Source organism: Vitis vinifera, chromosome 8, assembly GCF_030704535.1.
Source record: "Vitis vinifera cultivar Pinot Noir 40024 chromosome 8, ASM3070453v1".
In the NCBI taxonomy this organism is placed as follows: domain Eukaryota; kingdom Viridiplantae; phylum Streptophyta; class Magnoliopsida; order Vitales; family Vitaceae; genus Vitis; species Vitis vinifera.
Window position 1 is genome coordinate 20,390,216 of NC_081812.1, and position 20,264 is coordinate 20,410,479.

The following is a 20,264-nucleotide window of genomic DNA, read 5'->3' on the forward strand; positions in this document are numbered from 1 at the left end:
TTTTGAAAATCGCAAGCCCCATGTAAGTCAAATCCATTGCTTGGTTAGTGACACTTAAGAAGGTAAACACCAATGAAATGCTACAATTGAGAAGATCCTACAAAGCCCTCAGTCTTGATGTTTGTTTGTTGTGTATGGAGAGGGGTTAAACGATATATTACATTGTCCATTGAGTTTGGGGCTTTGGCATAGACTATTAAGCTTAGCTCATATGGATTGGGTTTCTCTTAGAAGTGTATGTGACATGATGATTATTTCATATAAAAGATTGGGAAGTACCAGTAGAGGCAAGGTGTTGTGGTATTTTGCTTGTCTTGCTTTGATGTGGGATCTGTGGTGGGAAAGAAATGTTAGGATTTTTTAGGAAAAGCCGAAAACTTGAAAGGGTCTTTGGGACATAATTCATTCCTTAGCCTCCTTTTGGGCCTTTTGCAACACAAGTTTTAAGGGTGTTCCCCTTAATTTGATCCAACTTGATTGGATGCCGGTGTGCAGTTCCAAGGGTGTGGGCTAGTAAGGATAGATTATTTTTGTATATTCCCACATGGGACATAGCTTGTGGAACCTCATAGTTGTATAGATCCTTGAACTTGGAGGCTCTTACTGTTTTTTTTTTTTTTTTTGTGTACTTTTTGGAGGATCTATCATCCTTGTTTGTACTTATTTTTACTTATCTTAATATATTATACTGTTGTTTCTCATCAAAAAAATGAAAAAGAAAAAAAAGTCTTGCTCATTCAACCATGACAAGAAGGTGCTGTCTTATAAACTTAAAAAATATTTTCTCCTTGGTTATGTGCTAGCAATTCCATCAATAGGGTCTAACCATTCTTGTTCAAGACAATCTTTTTGCTTCTTCACAGCCTTGCCTTTATGCTACATTTGGGGTCTATCTTTATGCATGCTGTATAGTTAATGTTAGTTTGTTTTTGTTTTTTTTTCCTTGTTTGACATAACATGATGTACATGTGGATTCCTCTTTCCCATGCCTAATGTTGTTCAATTGACTTGATGATGTTGTATAGTTACAATTTTCATTTTTAATTTTACGTTCATTTATCTTTCCTGATTCCATATTTTTGGTTAAAATTCTTATATTTTCACTTTAGCTTTTTTCCCCTTCCTTCAATTATTTTCATTTAAATATGTTTTCTATAGCCTAACTAACAACGAATGGGCATCTTGGTAGTTTGGAAATTTACTTGAGTTGATTGCTTTTTTTCTTTTTCTTCTTCCTGCTTAGCAGATATAATTTGAAAAACCATGCCTAACAATATTTGTTTTTAGTCATCGGACTTTTACTTTTTATTTAGTTCATTCTCTGATTTTTTTTATACCATTAAATAATTAGATTGGAACTGAATATCTGAAGCTATCAAAATCATGGTTGATTTTTATACATATGATCTACTAGGAGATTCAGCGGATGAGGATTAAAGTCATCATAGATTTGATCCCTTCTTTGATCAGGATGTAATCCACTAAAATTTCTAAAAGAGTTGGTACAACCTGGGTGCACAGAGTGTCATCCTTTTTCCTACCATATTAATAGCATTACATCCACTTTCTTCTTCTATTTGTTCTTCATGTGAAGCTATTAATTTTTTACTTTCTTTCAGAATTTGGAGTAGCTCACTGTTTCATTTTATTTCTTTCTGTTTTTTTTTTTTTTTTTGGCCCAGCATGCTTGTAAAAAGATTGTTTCTTATGATCTAATCTTATGCTTATAAGGTTGCAAACTTGGATGACATAATATCAGAGAGAGGAGCTTGTGGAGTTGGATTCATTGCTAATTTGGATAACAAAGCATCCCATGAGGTTGTCAAGGATGCCCTTGCTGCCCTTAGCTGCATGGAACATCGTGGGGGCTGTGGAGCTGATAACGACTCTGGAGATGGTTCAGGATTGATGACTTCAATTCCATGGGATCTATTTAACAATTGGGCCAAAGAGCAAAGGATTGGTTCCTTTGATAGGTTGCATACTGGTGTTGGAATGGTTTTTCTCCCCAAAGATGATGACCTTATGAAAGAAGCCAAAACAGGTGATTCTTTAAAGAACATTGAATCAAGTTGACCCTTAAAATTTTTTCCATGCATTTCGAATAATGGCAGCATGTCTATGTCATTGTGATCAATTGTTTACCTCCTGAATTTCATTTATGGTTTGCAAGATTTTGCATATTATGTATAGGTATAGTATTTATATCAGTTAATGGTGATTCATTCCTCTTGTGTGCTGTTAAGCCTTCATATTGCACTAAAATTTGAAATGAGTAGGAATACCCCAAGGCAACTCTGTAGGCCATGTTTGAGTATGCAGCACAGAAATGGGCCTTGTAACAGACTAGTTATTTGGCTACTTTGTTATTACAGTTTCAGTCAGTTATTCACAATATTTCAAATATCTTAATTTATTTGAAATTAAAGATAACGTACTAAAAGGTTTTTTCACCCTTTTATTTGTAACTTGTTTGCTCTCGTGTAATTTAATTGGACACATTTAATTTCTAGAAGATTTCTAAATTTTGTTTTTGAGAGTGAGAGATTGTAGAACTGAAAGGGATATTGTGGGATTGAAGTTTTTTACTTTTTCAGATAAGTTGCCTTGGTTGAAAAACAATTAGAACTGGTTTAAACACGACAGTTTTGTCAAACTCATGTTAGGCATTGCTGTGGAATTTGGGCATTTTTTTAAATGGTCTGCACATAGGCTAAACAGTTATTCAGTGCTCTTAGGTTGCAAGAAACATAGTAAGCTGCACATTTGAAGGTTATGAGAAAAATTTACCATTTATTAATCACATCTCATCCACAAGAGATGAGAAAAAATTAAAGCAATAAAAAGATTAATTAATTAAAAAAACCCAAAGCTTTCCAAGCCTTTTTTTTTTTTGATAGGAAACGACAAAGGGATATATTGATAGAAAAAAGAAGTACAAGAGAAGGATGAGGAATCCTCCCACCAAAGAAAACTAAAGCTTTCCAAGCCTTGATTCCTTGACAATTACTAAGCTCTCTCTGTATCAAGTATAAGTTAATGTTTTTTGGTGATATTCGTAATGTGTCATGGGTGTGTGGCCACTGCCATGGAAGTATTACCTTCAGGGAAGTTGACCTGTTCAATCAAGACAGCTTTTAGGTCTTTTAGATGAAATGTTAGAATGCTTTACCACTTTGCAGTTACACTGCAACTCCTGCTTCAAGATATAAAGAAGGTCCAAAAACAATTAAAAAAAAAATCATTTATTGACTCTATTAACAACGAATAATAATGTATTGCATGCCATTTCATGTGGTTGATTGCCCAAGAGCCTGGGCTACCACCTGGAATACCACTAGGGCCATTGTGAAGGCTCACTGAGGCATTCTGAGTGACATATAAGATTAATCCTGAGAAGTAAGTCCCACTTTGGACTATGTGTATGATAAATGGGAACGGACTTTATATTTAAAATGAGAAAAAGGAAAAAAAGCCTTACAACCGTATATGGTAGAATGCTGATGCAATCTAAAAGTGGAGCCTTATTTTTGGTATATTTAATTTTAAACATGGTTATCTCATCAGTGCGGCGATAGGGTTGAAATGAATGTTGGTTGTCATAACAAATCTAATTTGGTTTAATTGAGCTGAGATTGATCCTAGGAGGCTTAGAGCTCTAACCTTTTATATCATATTGGCATGTTTGAGCTTTAAATGCATTATATTCTTTGGGGTTGGTGAGGAAGTTTGCTATTGCTGTTTATTAATTAACCGGACAAACACAACCAGGGTTTTCTTAAGTCATTGAAATTCTAGTGCATCCTTATCTCATTTTGCATGATATGAATCTTAAAAGTTGTAATCCCAACCTTAGCAACAAGATCTATTTTAATGTGATTGCTAGCTGATATAGTACTTATTTGTTTAAATTACATCTTTCTGCATGATTACTTCTTCCATGCCAATGTCTTTCCATGTGTACTCATCTATATGATTCATCTCTTATTTATTGGTTTGACACTGTCAGATTGTATTGCAGTGAGGTCTACCATGGGATAGATCTTTCTGTTGCACATGTTATCTGTTCTCCTGATCATAAATTTTAATTGTTTCTGTAGTTATTGATAATAGTTTCAAACAAGAGGGCCTTGAGGTGCTCGGATGGAGGCCTGTTCCTGTAGATATTTCTATAGTTGGTTACTATGCTAAAGAAACCATGCCAAACATACAGCAGGTATTTGTTAGAGTTGTTAAGGAAGAGAACATCGATGATATTGAAAGAGAACTATACATCTGTAGGAAATTGATTGAAAGAGCAGTGAAGTCAGAAACTTGGGGAAATGAGCTTTATTTCTGTTCGTTATCCAATCAAACAATAGTTTACAAAGGAATGCTTCGCTCGGAAGTTCTTGGAAACTTTTATTTGGACCTTAAGAGTGATATTTATAAATCACCTTTTGCCATTTATCATCGGAGGTACAGCACAAATACTAGTCCAAGGTGGCCTCTTGCACAACCGATGAGGTTACTTGGTCATAATGGAGAGATCAATACCATACAGGTTGGAATTCTTTTTTGTTATCATATGTATTAGGCATATACAAGTTGTTTCTGATTCATTTTACATTGCCAAAATCCTTATACAGGGGAATTTGAACTGGATGCAATCTCGAGAGGCCTCATTGAAGTCGCCTGTTTGGCGTGGTCGAGAAAATGAAATTCGTCCTTTTGGTAACCCAAAGGCATCTGACTCGGCAAATCTTGATAGCACCGCAGAAGTATGAGCTATCACCCTTATGTCCAGATCATTTGCATGGTTTTTGCTGTATGACATTTTTTTCCCTTTTTTGGTTAAGAATGCCATATTTTTAAAAAAGGATGCTTTTCAATCAGATCCTTGCTTCCCTCATATATCCTCTAGCCCAATGAGAGAGGCTCTCTTCTCCCAAATATCTTTTGACATCTTTCAATTTGGAAGAAATGGTTGATTGTGTGGTTTTCCACTGTTGATTTGCAGCCTCTATTTTATCCCTTCTCTTCTTGTTGGCTGGGTTGTAATTGGCATTTTCAGTTTTTTCGGGGATCTTCAGATTTTGATGTAGATGCTTTGGATACTATGCATAGATGTTTGGAAATCTTGATCGTCACTGTCCCTGTGTTATCTAGGAGTAAAAAATTTAACAAGGGAGTAAAAGTTCAATCAAGGAGATTTTCTTTTTAGCTTTAGTCTCTTTTTTGTTTATGTGCTGTTTTGGTTTCCCATTGTAGTCGTGGGGTTTGTTTGTGGCACCCTAGCACGTTTGCTTTCTTTTTTCTTTGAAAACCAATAATTTATTTATGTATCCCTACCCATCAATGATTGTCATGTAAACACTTGTTGACATCAGCAATTCAGTTTATTAAAACTAATCTTTTTTTTTTTTTCCTTCTGAAATATGTGATGATCATGCATGTAGTTGTGTTTGTATTATCAGACCTACCATATAGACCTTAGACTCTTTATGGCCTTATACTCTGATTGTTTCAATTTGCGTTTAATTTGGAAAGATTGTTTAATAATTTTCTTTCCTGTCTAATTTGTAAGCTTTTAGTTGGTGGATGTAAGAGCTTGGTTTTCAAGATGGTCCATGTTGAATTTCATGTTTTTTTTCCATTGTGTTATACATTTTGGGGTTTTTAGGGTGCTTAGAACATTTCACAAAAGTTTTTGTTTATTTTTTGATTTTTTCCAACTTTCTTTTAGAGCAAGTTTCATCTGATGTTCTTTTTGAGTTGTTTCCTCAAGGATTCTAATTTTCAATATTCTAGTTAATTTTGTTCTCTTTGTACAGAGCTTCTCTGTCTGATAAATTTCTTTGTTATCTCTTCCTATTCAGTTGTTGATAAGAAGTGGCCGTTCTGCTGAGGAGTCTCTAATGATTCTGGTCCCGGAGGCCTACAAAAATCATCCAACTTTGATGATTAAATATCCTGAGGTATTTTTTAGCTGGCAATTATAGTTTGAATGATTGCGCATCAGTAAATATGCTTTTGGAGAAGCTCTTGTGGTTTAGTACATTATTAATGTCTCTCTTTACTTAACTTTTACTTTTTTTAAATACAAGTTTACTGTGGTACATTTTGAATTTATTAAATACTTTCAACTTAACTCCATTAAATACTGATCTAAATCTGAACCTTTTTGGATCAGCTAAACAAATGAAATTTTACTCATCATCTCTGTCTGGGTTCATATCTCTGTTAATGATAGCAGCATGTGCTTTTGTTTGTTGGCTCAACCCATGTTCTCTTTATACTTCCTCTTGTCCTTGTATTTTCTTCAAGTCAAATATTGATATTTTTCCAATTTTCCCTATATAATTAACTAATTATGCCCACTCTTTGACTGTACTGATCTTTGTCCAATTTAAGTTGATATCAGATGGTAAATAGTCAGTTTTTTGGTCTCAGGTTGTTGATTTTTATAACTATTACAAGGGTCAAATGGAAGCTTGGGATGGACCTGCCTTGCTTTTATTCAGGTAACACTTTCAAAGACAACTTTCATCATTTTAAAGGTTTAGCTGAGGTATCATTAACATCTTCTCTTGCTTATAGGATCAAACAGTCTTAAACATAAAATCCAGGTATTTAGTTAGGAAAGATATAGCCCAATGTCACTTGTGATATATAGTGAAAAGCTATAATTGTGAAAAGATCAACTGGGGCAAACTAGTGGTGACAATTATACTTGTGAAGAGCCTAAGAAGAATTCAAAACCTACCTAAGGTAAGTTTTTGCATCATGGCCATCCAGTGCGTCCAGTAGAAGTGCATTCCTTCTCTCATGGAGGATATGGGCTTTATGCGGTGTGTAAGAAGCCTCATTAAGAAGTGCACATGAACCTGGTGAAAGAAGTTTGGGTCTTATCACTGTTGACTTTGATGCGTGTTTAGTTCATGTTTAGTCACTATTACTGAACCTAGTGAGTAATTTGCTTACTCCTGATTTGAAGGATCATTATACCATTATACTTAAGGAAACAGAAAAACTATGGTTTCAGCTTAGCTCCTTCTCTAGAACCTTGCAGGATCTGCTCTTCACACCACATAATATGTAGCATGACTGCTGAAAAAGATTAGGAGCATACTTAATTACTCATAGTCAATAAAACTAAAATAAAATGAAACAAAGTAAAAGGATTCAAAAATGCGTGAAGGCTGGAATTCCACGCCATTTAGTTATCCAAGTCCAACCAAACTGGGCCTGTTTGGCCTTTTGATCCTCTTGGATGCTCCTGCATTGGAAGGGGGAGAACTTATATGGCATTAGGCATTATATAAGTGCATTATTGTGTTGTTGGATACATACATGGAATATGGATATGATACCATATGTACATGCTGGAATGGCTATATTTAAAAGATAGGACATTGAGATGTCGATGACACATCAACATATTAAACATATCTTTATTATAGCTTATAAGAGTGCATGTCGATAATATATACTCCTTCCTTCTCTCCCTTTCCTCCCCTCATATCATATAAATATGCATATACATTTTTATTTTGTAAATATTTCTTTACAATTATATATAGCAATAAGGATATTGTTTCTCTCTGATATTGCTCTGGTATAACTTTGTATGTGGCAAACAGAACTATGAAATCAAAACATAAAATTTTTCATAGATTTATTTTCATCGTATATAGTAGTGTCATTATATTACCTGAGAATCTAATTGGGATTCTATACCTAACCTTTTTGTTCTTTTTAAAAAAATATACTTGTGGACTAGTCCATTGCAATTCTTTTTCCCCTTAGGTCATTGCTTTGTCTGACCATTGCTATTCTCATTCATATGGTGCAGTGATGGAAAAACAGTCGGAGCTTGTCTTGATCGGAATGGTCTTCGCCCGGCTAGGTATTGGCGGACAATAGACAATGTTGTCTATGTTGCATCTGAGGTGTGGTTCAAATCTTTGGTTGCTCAGATTTTCTTGGCTTCTATTTAGATGCTAAGGCTTTGGCCTAGATTTGGGCTTTTAGAGGATGGGTCTCAGGAGCTAAGCTTGAACTCATGCTTGCCTTCTGTGATCTCAGGTCTGAATCAGCATAGATTTGGCTTGTTAATTAAACTGGATTTTTTTTAGTTCTATTTTTGGTTTTTATAGTTTATTTTTATTCAACATATGAACAATATTTTTAACAGATAAATACAATGAACATATCCGATTTCTGTGGACTTTCTAACATCCTATTTCTTCAAAATTAAAGAAGAAGGTTGATGCTTCTCTTAACAGCAAAATAAGATGCTGAGAAAGTTGGGTTTTGTTCTTGGGATCATATGCTCCAAATTTTTTCCTAAATAGTTTGTGATCTTATGGAATCACCAAATCATGTATCATTATCCTTTGATACTTAGCAGTCTTTTTTACCTATTTGTCTGTTTCAGTGATGATCTTTGTTTTGAGAATTTCCTTGAAGAAACTCCCTGATTAAAAGGTTGATTACCATGAATTACGTAATATTTTTTATGAAGAGTCTACTATCCACTTAAATACTCCTTTATTCTTCTAGAAGTTTCAGCAGAACACTTCTTTCGTGGAATATTCAAAATATTTAGTAAAATGAATTTGAGAACTAAACTGTTCGTGCACTATGAAAATGCCGTTATCTCATTGGGTGAGGTAAATGTTGACTGATGTTGCACTATTATCATTTTGAGTCAACAAGAAAAGGGAACAAGGACAAAATATTGCATGCATGTTTATTGTTTTTGAAATGTCATGCTAACATGGAATCATGAAACATTGTCTCAAAAAAAATGGAGTAGCCACATGGAAATTCTGCCAATTCTGTATTTCGTCATTAGATTTTTTATGAACTAGAATGCTATACTATCTAAATTCTTATATAAGAGAAAAAATTCTATTATGCAGGGATTCTGAAATACGTGTTAAAAAATTGTTGTGAACCAATTAGTGAAGTTCTACATAGTTGGTAGTTGCCGTAAGGAGTATAAGTATTCTGGAAATACGTGGAGTTGTATAGATGCTGAACTTGAAAAATGTATTATGATCCAGATACTTCATAAATGTCCTGTGTATTGCATGGAGTAAGTTCCATGGTCATAAAATGTTCGAAATAGATTTTCCATTTTTCAAATGTGAAAAAATGGTGAAAGGAGGAATATGCAACAAAATGGTGATCACTGAAATGAGATAGCTTCTTTTAGACTATGATTCATATGATGCATATTATTGCTGTGTTATGTCACCTGTTACATTTTTTTCTGCCAAGCACCTGTACATTTAATGATGGGCTTTTGCAGGTTTCTAATCTGGTTTTTGATTCAATTAGAAACTATTTCAATCATACTGATCTATACTTATCTAGGTTGGTGTTCTACCGATGGATGAGTCAAAAGTTGTAATGAAAGGCCGTTTGGGTCCAGGAATGATGATATCTGTTGATCTGACAAGTGGACAGGTTTGTACAGTAGTTCTTTTTCTTTTTCTTTCTTTTTATTTTCTTTTTGCATTTACATGGTACCTCAACATGATCATTGTCCTTTTCAAGTTTTACATTAATTCAGTTTCCCTAATTGTTTTAATTATAAAGCTTCTGAAGGGTTTCTCCTTGGACAAAGTTAACTTGTTACAAAACTACTTGAAATGAGCATATTGGTTTGTGAATGAATTTTGGTTTTAATCAGTTTTATATATACCTTGTGACTATTGCCTATACAATCAATTCTATCTTTAACTTGTTGAACTGCTTGAGCACTGTATGCCCTGGTTTCTCTGTGATGCTCTGTTATGCCACATTTGCTATCCAGGAAGTCATTGTCTGAATGAGCTGGGAGAGGCCAACTAGAGTTACTTGCATCAAGAGTGATGAGGATATTTGCAAATTTGTTTATGTGGTGAGCATACTGCTATGGTCTTATTAAGAGAAGTCTTCTGAAAAAGGGTGAGAAAAAGGCTAAAGTAGATAATACGTGCAGTATGAATAAGCTGAGATAGGCACTTTGGAGTAACTTGCAATGAAGGGTGTTAGATGATATTTGCGATTTGTGTCACATGCTGAGCAAATCACTGGGGTTTTTGGAAGTTATTTTTCACTCTCCTGATGACAATAAATGTTACCCTTAATTGGTTTTTGGAATTCTTTTACCTTGCCACTTCCCCAAATGAGTTGTGGCTTTGAAAAGCTATAAATAACATGGCCCAGATAAAAAAAACAGACTTGCCTTTGACAGTGAGGAGCTGTCGGTACAAAGGCTGAAAAACTTCTTTGGTTGTACTTTTTGGTCTTGGACTAAGTCGTGTATGGATGAAGGGCCTCTTCCTTTAATCAATTTTTTTGATTGGTTGGGCTCTAGATGAGGGCGGGTGGTGTTTTCTATAACTCCTCTATTTTGTAGATTCTACTATGAGGCGATAGCTTTATACTTCTTGTATGCCTTGGCCTTTTGGGCGCCCTTTCTTATTCAATTCAATCTTGATTTTACCTATCAAATATATATATATATATGTGTGTGTGTGTGTGTGTATGTATATACATTGTCAAGTTGACCTAGATATTTAAAAGAACAGCACGAATCTGAAAGTTGCAGCATGGAATGTTATTTTGGATACTCAAGGTGTAGTTGATGCTTGATATGCACTCATTGCCATATAGCAAATAGATGGTCCTCAGTCATTCCAATTATCAGGAAGCTTAGATTTCATCACATTGTGGAGGATGAGCTGACAATGGGAACATGAGCACCCTTTTTTTAAGAATATTGGAGCAGGTCATTTTTGTTACATTTGAAGAGTCATCATAAGAAACCCTTAGCGATTATTTTTGAATGTGGTGCCTCATAACTATTCCTTTTATTCTATTTTCGAATTTTGGGAACAAAATTTGTGTTGATTAATTGCTGTACTAGATATAGAAAGACATGAGGCTTTTGATTCTTGTCTTATGTCTTGGGCATTTCAAAATGTGGTTTATGAAACCAAACAGACTTATGAAATAATGGTTCTTGTTCTTAATTTCAGGTGTACGAGAATACGGAAGTCAAAAAACAAGTGGCCCTGTCAAATCCATATGGAAAGTGGGTGAATGAGAACATGCGGTCTCTGAGACCTGTGAACTTCCTTTCAGCTACAGTTATGGACAATGAAGGAATTTTAAGACACCAACAGTATGAGTTTTGACTTCATTAGCTGTTTCAAGATGCTCCATACTTGGGTAGCATTGGTACTTAGGGATGCCATGTAAAGATTTCTTAAATTCTATTATATGCATATGATTATAACTGTAGTCTAGTCAAAAGACTCAAAACTTACTGATGTGATAGCATTGTATATTTTATAATTGTTTTCCTGAATATGCTAATATGCAGTTCATTTTAAAGCAGAAATCCCTAGTTTTCTGCTTGAAGAGTATTCTGTTTTTCATAAAAATGGACAATAAGTGAAAGGTCTGTGAAGACAATACTGAATGTGCTCATACAGGGTTTGCTACCACATTGAGCCGATTTGATTAAATTTTTTTTCAGGACCATTCAAATTTTCTTTTAGTAATTTGGTGATGATTAAGGACTTGTCTTTGGATTATATTTTTGCACCTTTTATGCTCTTATGGTGCTCACTTTTTTTAGCTTCAATTGGAATAGGGCATATGGCTACTCAAGTGAGGATGTCCAAATGGTTATTGAAACTATGGCTGCCCAAGCGAAGGAGCCTACATTTTGTATGGGAGATGATATTCCATTGGCAGTAATATCTCAGAGGTCTCACATGCTTTATGATTATTTTAAGCAACGCTTTGCACAGGTTTGTTAGAATTTCTTGACAGTTCCCAATGCAGTTGTAAAGTTATAAAATGGCTGGCTCTGTCTTAGTTTATTTTTCTCTGGATTATGATTTTTATTTTACATTATGTTGATTCTATGTTAGAGATGACAGGGTGCTTTATATATATATATATATATATATATAAGAAACAAAGACGTATTGACTTGCTGCTTTATTTCCATTTACTTGCTTTGAGGTTGATGACATCCCTTCTTTTGTTCTCTTTCTTCTCCTCCCATCCCATACACACTTGCACAAATTTTCTGTAAAAATTCTGTTGAATGTCAAAATTCAATAAATTCTTTAATACATAATCTTTAGGTGAATTATAAATTATGTTTATTGTAAGATAGTTACCTAAGCATTAATAGTTTAATTTAAAAATAATCTTAAAAGTTATAGGGATCACAAATCATGTTATAGTGAATGTCTTTTTTAGATATGATACTTGTTAATATTTAATTTTTCAGAAGGAATTTTCTATTAATTTTGTTTTCTAAGTAAAAGGTTCAGAAGTTGATCATGCTTGGTGGAATTTTTGAGAGAATGAAAGTTCTTGGAGAATTATAGGATTTCCCTACCTAGGGAGGAAAGAAGTTATTGCAATCAAATCACAAAAATAATTGAACTCCACTTTTTCTGTTATTTATTTATTTTTTTAAACGTTGAACTACAAATTTTCCTAAAAACTTAAAACTTGTAAGATTTGGGCACATAATGTTTATCATGCACTCTAACACCCTCCCTCACGTGTACCCTCTATTTTTTTGCTTATACGTGGGCCTTTTTGGCAGCATTGCTGGGATATGGTCAAGGAAGAGGTTATGGTTTTTTCTAAGGAATTTTATGAACAAAGTTGTTTTGAGAAAAGCCTCAATGCAACATTTCTAGTGTTGGTGCCAAAGAAAAGAGGAGCTGAAGGGTCGAAGGATTTCAGTCTGATAAGTTTGGTGGGCTGGATCAATTAGATTAGTTGGTGCATATCAATTCCAAGGTTCTTGGTGCTAGTGAATGGTACTCCTTTAGGGTTTTTTTTCAAAGCTCTAAGGGTTTAAGGCAAGGGAACCTGCTTCTTCGTACTTGTTTGTTCTAGCCATGGAGGCGTTCAGTTGCCTTCTTGGAAGGGTAAGGGAGGGCGGGTATTTGTCTAGTTTCAAAGTGTTTGGTACAAATGGGGAGGGTTTGGAGATTTCCCATTTGTTGTTTGTAGGCGATACTTTGGTATTTTATGAGGCCACTCCTATCTAAGTGACTTACTTGAGTTGGTTACTCATGTGGTTTGAGGCCATTTTGAGGTTGAAAATCAATTTAGATAAGAGTGAGCTCATTTCGGTTGGAAGGTGATGGATGTAGAGGAGATGACTTCTAAAATTGGATGCAAAGTGGGTACGCTCCCAACCACTTTTTTGGGGCTTCCACTAGGAGCTGCCCATAACTCGGTGGTGGCTTGGGATGGGGTTGAAGAAAGGTTCCAAAAGAGATTGGCAATGCGGAAAAGACAATATATTTCTAAATGGAGAAGGTTAACATTGGTTAAGAGCATGTTAACTAGCTTGCCAATCTACCTTATGTCACTGTTCCGGATGTCAAGGAGAGTTTGTTTAAGGTTGGAGAAAATCAAAAGGGATTTTTTGTGGGGAGGTGGGTCTCTAGAGAGTAAGCCTTGTTTAGCGAAGTGGGCTATTGTTTGTTTAGATAAAAGAAAATGAGGTATATGGAAATAGATGTCCCTTGGAGAGAAGTTATTTGTGGTAAATATAGAGAATTGGAAGGGGGATGGTGCTCTAAGGAAGTGAAGGGCAGATATGGTTTGGGGCTATGGAAGACTATAAAGCATTTATGGGAGTTAGTTTTTTCTACATAGTGGGCAATGAGAAAATGGTCAAGTTTTTGAGAGACAAATGGTGAGGTGATGAGCCTTTATGTGTCTTTTTCCTCCTTATTTGCTCTAATTGGCTTTAAAGAGGCATGGATGGCCAACTTATGCCTACACTAGCTGGATTCCGAACTTCTCTAAACCTCTCAATGATTGGGAGATTGAGACTGTGGAGTGTTTCTTGTTAAAGCTTCAAGATAATAAGGTGGTGGATGTAGAGAGGAAGGACAAGGTGTTTTCGGTGGAAACAAAGAGTGGATCCTTCTTTGTTAAGTCCCTTTATTCTATCCTTGAGGTAGGGAGGGTAGAGTCTTTCCTAACAAGTGTTGTGAGGAATGCATGGGTTCCCTCAAAGGTTAGCTTTTTTGCTTGGGAGGCAACATAAGGGACAGTTTTGACTTTAGACCAATTACAAAGGAGGGGGTGGTCTTTAGCTAATAGATCCTCTCTTTGTTCTTCTTATGAGAATCTGATTAATCACATACTCTTGCATTGTGGAAGGCAAGGTTGTTGTGTCTTTTTCTCCTTGTTCAGGGTGTGTTGGGTGATTCACTCTACAGTGAGAGAGACTTTGTTAGGGTGGCATGACTCTTTTACTGGAGGAAAAAGGAACAAAGTGTGGAGAGCAGTGCCTTTATGCCTCTTTTGGACAATTTGGAAAGAGAGAAATAGAAGATCTTTTGAGAATGTATAACTTTTTGTTCAAAGGCTGAAATTTTTGTTTTTGTGCACCTTGTTATCTTGGACTAATTTGTTTATAGAAAATTCATTTTTAGTCGATTTTATTGATTGGTTGGGGTCGAATTGAAGGAGGGAATATTTTTGTTTTCCCTATCCTTTTTGGCATTATTTGGTGGCCCTTTAATACTATTTGCATTTATCTATCAAAAATAAAAATAAAAAATAAATTGGGGAAATAAACATGTGGTGGTAAGGTTCAAACACTTGACCTTCCACCAAATAAGGCTATGATATCATGTTCAACAATCAATTTTCCTAAAAATTTAAGCTTGTAGGATATAAGTCCACAATGTATATCATACGCTCCAATAAGGAAAATTAGTAGTTTAACATGGTATTAGAGCTTCATTTGGTGGAGGTCATGTGTTGGAGTCTTATCGCAAATTGACTTCCCCAATTTATTGTGTAAGCCCAAAAGAGGCTAATTGTGGTTGTTTGCATATGGGCTTGTTTATCTACCTATGTGTGGGTATGAGATTGCACATAAGGGAGGGTGTTGGAGTGCATGATATACATTGTGGGCCCTAATCCTACAAGCTTAATCTTTTACAAATATTGATTGTTCAACATTTACAAATAGAAGCTGAGTTATCAGTACCACAAGGGTCCTTTTTGTTAGTTATCTTGCTCTTAAGGCCAACTGTTAATATGGGCTACTGAATACACTTCACTAGGTTTTGATTCCTGATCCATTTTTAGGCAAATCAGAGATTCATTAAAATGATGCCTAACAAAAAGCGGTGCACCTCTGGTCGAGTCTACAAGAAGTAAACAAGGTGCACAAATGCAAAAGGAAAAACAGAAAAAGAAAAGATGCAACACACTCCTAACTGATACATCCCAAGTTATCTAGATAGTTGAGGAAACAAAAAATTTCAGTCCCCTTAAACTACTAGATCACAAAACACCTTAAGAAACATATCCTTCACTGCCCACTCTAACATCTCCACTTCTTGAAAGACTCTTCTAGTTCACTTTCTTTGTATTGACCAAAACAAACATGAAGATGTTATCTTCCTTGCAACCTTGTGATTCTTGCCCATGCCAAATAAGTAATGCTTTGAGGGAAGGACCTAAGAATTCCCAAACAAGGTGAAGATGAGATACCACAAATACTAAACTCATTTGCAATGACTGGGAATGCTCCATTGACACCTCATTTTGTACAAGCACATGGAAATTCTTAGAACTCAAAGCCAATCAAGTTTTCAGCTTTGATTAATATTGATTATGATAATCAAGCCATGTTGTAGTTTTAGCTAGCCTCATGGTATTGTTGTTTGACTGAAAGAATGACTTGGTCTGGATAGCCTCTGATCTATGGGTGTGATAGGAATGGTAAAATGGAATTAGGACTTCGATTGGCTATAAGGCAAAGCTCGATCACCTTGCTTGGTGCATGTCTGTGTAATTTGTATATTGGCATGCGAAGGTGTAGTGCCTTGACGCGGGCATGTCTGTGATCGTTTGGAAGGGATGCATCACTGTAGCTTGAATACATCCATTGATCTCATGTCTTACCTAAAAGACTCGGTTTTCCACACTGTGCCTTGATCACCTTTGTCCATAACCTCATAACCTTATGCATGGAGATAATTTGCATGATGACCATCTCCACATACCCATTTCAGAAGATTTCTGACTTAAATGGAAATCTGGTTGAAAATTTGGTATTTCCAAAATTATTATTATTATTTTTTTCCTTTTTACTAGTGGGACTGGGCTTAGGCCTCATGTTATATTCAAGGCAATCTGTATGAGGGGTTTCTTATATGGAATGTCCTAAGGTAGAAATTATACATAGAAAATTAAATGCTGAACTACATGATAGAAATTAACTCATTGGGTGCAAAAGTTGGATCAACAAATTGGTTTATTAGAGAGCATGATAAACATTGTAGGTCCAAATCCTAACAACTTAAATTTTTAGAATAATTGGTAGCTCAACATGGTATTAGTCTTGTTTAGTGGGAAGCCATGAGTTCAAACCTCACCTTATGTTTATTTCCCTCAATTTATTGAGTCCACATGCAAGCCCTAAGGAGATTGTCACCATTTGTTTGCCCTTGAGCCTGTCTATCTCTCACTACACATGAGGGAGGGTGTTAGAAAGCATGATCTACATTTTGGGTCCAAATTCTAACAGATTAAGCTTGAAGGAAAAGTGTGAACTCAACATGATTTCTCCAGAATTCAGTTTCTTTTCACTAGTGGACATGTGACTGGCTTCATGCTGTTTTTTTTGCACAAGGGATTTACTAAAGCTTTGTCCTATTATAGAAACTATATATAGAGTATTATTTGCTAAACCACCTGATAGAAATCATATTTAGAGTGTTATTTGCTACATACCATTTTTACTATTGTTTTGTTCTACTTTGTCTAATACAAATCTTAAAAGATAATCTAAAATTAAGTGCTGCAGAGTGATATGGAGAGTACATATAGTTTGTTTCCTATTTTTCTCTATTGATTTTAGCATGGAATTAACTATTATGTAATTGTCTTTACATAAATATTTAATTTGGTTCTTTCATTATTGTTTGTATGTATCTTTCCAGGTTACAAATCCAGCTATTGACCCTCTCAGAGAGGGATTAGTTATGTCTCTTGAAGTAAATATTGGGAAGCGTGGGAACATATTGGAGGTTGGACCAGAGAATGCTTCTCAGGTTTGTTAGCAGTTCTCTTTTCCTCTTATTCATATATAAGGGTGCTACAATCCAACATTATTTTTTCTTTGTAATGAATTTTTTGGCATTTATGTAAGTATATTATTATTCTGGACCAGGTTAATTTGTCTAGTCCTGTACTGAATGAAGGGGAGCTTGAGTCATTGTTGAAGGATCCTCACTTAAAACCCCGAGTATTACCAACATTTTTTGACATAAGAAAGGGGGTTGAGGGTTCCCTGCAAAAGAGACTAAATAAGCTTTGTGAAGCTGCTGATGAAGCTGTTCGTAATGGTTCCCAACTCCTTGTTCTCTCTGACCGCTCTGATGAACTGGTAACAACCCTTTAGTTTTCTAATGTTATGATCTATATACACATCTGAGTCAGTTATAATTTTTCCTCTCTTTTTGGTTATTCTACTTTTATTCTATGATGTTGTTTTTTGGTCTAGTCATTTGCATCTTCTTACTTAAATTACAAGAATAAGTGAAATTTCAATTTGATTTTATATTTTGTTACCCTCATTGAAGGGTTACTATTTTGATCTTAAAGTTTGAGGTTTACTGTTTCTTATATGTTTTTTCTTTGCCTTTTTCCTTTGAAGAGTTTCAAACATTGCTCTTGACGTACTCTGGGCATCTTTTCCAAATTGTCAAACCAGATTGGTTGCTTGCATGAATTATTCTGCAGTCTGGAGCATGGTTGCATGCCATTTTTTCTGATGGGAGACTTTTAGTGTTACATCATTGCATTAATTAATGTTGTTTTGTAGATTAATATGGTTTTTCGATCTGCATCATAGGTTTTTCACTCACTGTTCTGTCTCCTAAGTACTGGGTTGTCTTGTTTCCTTCTTTCTCTATGTGCATGCACATGTGCATATGAGCATGCTTTCTTTTAGCAGCTTGTGATTTATATCATTTGATTGTTCTTCCTTGAGAAGTGCATAGAAAGGTGTGTTTGTGCATAGCATTCTTTCATCTTCTGTTCTTCTTTCATCCCTGGAAGGAATTTTTTTGAGGTTTACACCCAGCTCTAATTCTTAAGTTTTTTCTTTGAATCAGGAACCAACCCGGCCTGGAATTCCTATTCTTCTTGCTGTTGGTGCTGTTCATCAACATCTTATTCAAAATGGGTTGCGAATGTCAGCTTCAATTGTGGCCGACACTGCCCAGTGCTTCAGTACTCATCACTTTGCTTGTTTGATTGGATATGGTGCAAGGTCATTTTCATTCTCTATGTCAAAGTTTTTTAACAGTAGCTTTTTTTACCTTTTCTATCTGGAAATATGGGATTTCATTTTTTTCATTTTAAGTTATCATGGGCCAATATAACGTATGATCTGGTGAGAGTACCCTTCAATGGTCTCTCTTGTCTGTGAGGGAAAAATTTTGTGTTAGGATAAAAAAAATTTTGAGTATGGATATCGAGATTATCTATTACCTTGATATTGTCTTGGACCATTATTTCGATATTTAACTCACAGCGATAGAATGTTTAATACTATTATAGTTTATTGATAATATGATTTTACAATAAACATAAAGAATAGTAAGATGTGCAACTATAGAAAAAGAGTTCCTTACAGGAGCAGGATTTCATTTTTCCTACATTTTAGTGAATTACTTCAACCCTATTGATATAGAATATAGTACAGTTGCTTCTCTTAAAGCACTTCTTGTTAGTGACCTATCTTCATATTTCATTCTTTTCAAACACCTTCAAAGCTATGCTTTGGAAGGAAATTAAGGAACTTAGGAGGATGCTGTTATGCCCTTGATGCCCAACGTGCTGCACAAGGTCCACAAGTGGCACCTTGCACTTGCACACATGGCCTAAAGCATGGGCATGTCAAAGATAAGTCAAAGTGGCTTTCAGGGTGGGTGATGGATGCATGGGCAGAGGTGTGCAACATGGGCAGCACTTGGCACATGACTCAGCATGTTGACACATGCATGAGGCCATGGGTATGCAGCAATGGGGCCTCATGTCAACAATGTGGCTCAGCCATTAGGCCACAGGTGTGCAGTAACATGGCATCACATCTGAACATGAGTAGCAACATGGTATGGCCAAGGTAGCCAAGTTAGAATTGGCTGGATTTGTAAAAGAAGAATGAAATGGTGGGACCCCGAAAAAAATTTATGAAATTTCCATTGTGCCTCCTCAAGCATCCCTGATATCTCCTCCTGGATGAGTCAAAATGGCTTAAAATGGTCTTTAAAAGCTGGGGAAAGGGGAGGGGATGGTTCTCAAGGGTCATGTGGGGTGTTGGCTAGGTTGATTCCATATGGTCTGACAAACCTAGGGTCACCCTCATAGTGCTGCATCAGTCGGTTTCCTTGGCACAAGGATACAAGGCCTTGTACAATGGAAATGAAGGTCATGGGTGCAATGCCTGGCATGTGTGGCTTGACATTGGGCTATCGCAGAAGTGGGTAATAGAAGCATGAACGTGGGTGACATAGGTGTCATGGTGCATAACTGAACCTATCACATGACATGAGCGTGTTGTGCATGGCACACTATCCCTTGACATGTGCAAGGTGTGGCAAGCCTTTTGCAAGAGCTACATCAAGGGTGCCAATTCATGGGCAATAATGTCAACGTGGATGAGCCATGGCAATAGTTGAAGTCATGAGGGTGGCATGACTTCATCAGCACCAAGAGATAGGACAGATACTGGTGCATTAAGTTGGATTGAGGCAATGCTGTAATGTGGACTAGAGGCATGGGCCGCAAGGATGGGCTAAAGCAATGCATGGGGTGAACAAAGCCATGGGCTGAGGCAATGCATGACCATGGGCTGAGGTATTGCAAGGCCTTTGAGCCAAGACAAGATGCCAGACATGGGCTGATAAGCAACAATGGTGGGCTAGAAATGCCACTTAGGCTGTCAGCAAACAAGGGATTGTTGGGCTTGCACATGCATGGTAATTGCATGACATTTGTGGGGAAGAGACCACTGTTTGTGGCCAACCGACTCAGATAAAGGATTGTCAAGTCAACATCAAAGTAAGGTGCTTGTTTGGATGTATGATGGTGGATTAATGGCTGGTGATTTAGCAGCTGGGTGGTTATGGAAGTTACATAACTATCCCAACTTCCTCAAATGGGATGTTTGAATTCAAATGGACTGATGCATGTGGGAAAGCAGT

At 36.0% G+C, this 20,264-nt stretch overlaps 1 protein-coding gene across 1 annotated transcript in view; it reads left to right on the plus strand.

Moving 5' to 3' along the window:
- LOC100233082 (ferredoxin-dependent glutamate synthase, chloroplastic) overlaps positions 1-20,264 on the plus strand; it is a 47,653-nt gene that overhangs the window by 4,031 nt on the left and 23,358 nt on the right. Inside the window, exons 2-13 of the mRNA XM_002267020.4 lie at positions 1,732-2,044; positions 4,101-4,543; positions 4,629-4,760; positions 5,859-5,957; positions 6,433-6,503; positions 7,835-7,931; positions 9,364-9,456; positions 11,016-11,161; positions 11,636-11,795; positions 16,995-17,105; positions 17,225-17,440; positions 18,171-18,328. Of these exons, the coding sequence (XP_002267056.1) occupies positions 1,732-2,044; positions 4,101-4,543; positions 4,629-4,760; positions 5,859-5,957; positions 6,433-6,503; positions 7,835-7,931; positions 9,364-9,456; positions 11,016-11,161; positions 11,636-11,795; positions 16,995-17,105; positions 17,225-17,440; positions 18,171-18,328 (2,039 nt within the window). The remainder of the gene's footprint in view (positions 1-1,731; positions 2,045-4,100; positions 4,544-4,628; positions 4,761-5,858; positions 5,958-6,432; positions 6,504-7,834; positions 7,932-9,363; positions 9,457-11,015; positions 11,162-11,635; positions 11,796-16,994; positions 17,106-17,224; positions 17,441-18,170; positions 18,329-20,264) is intronic.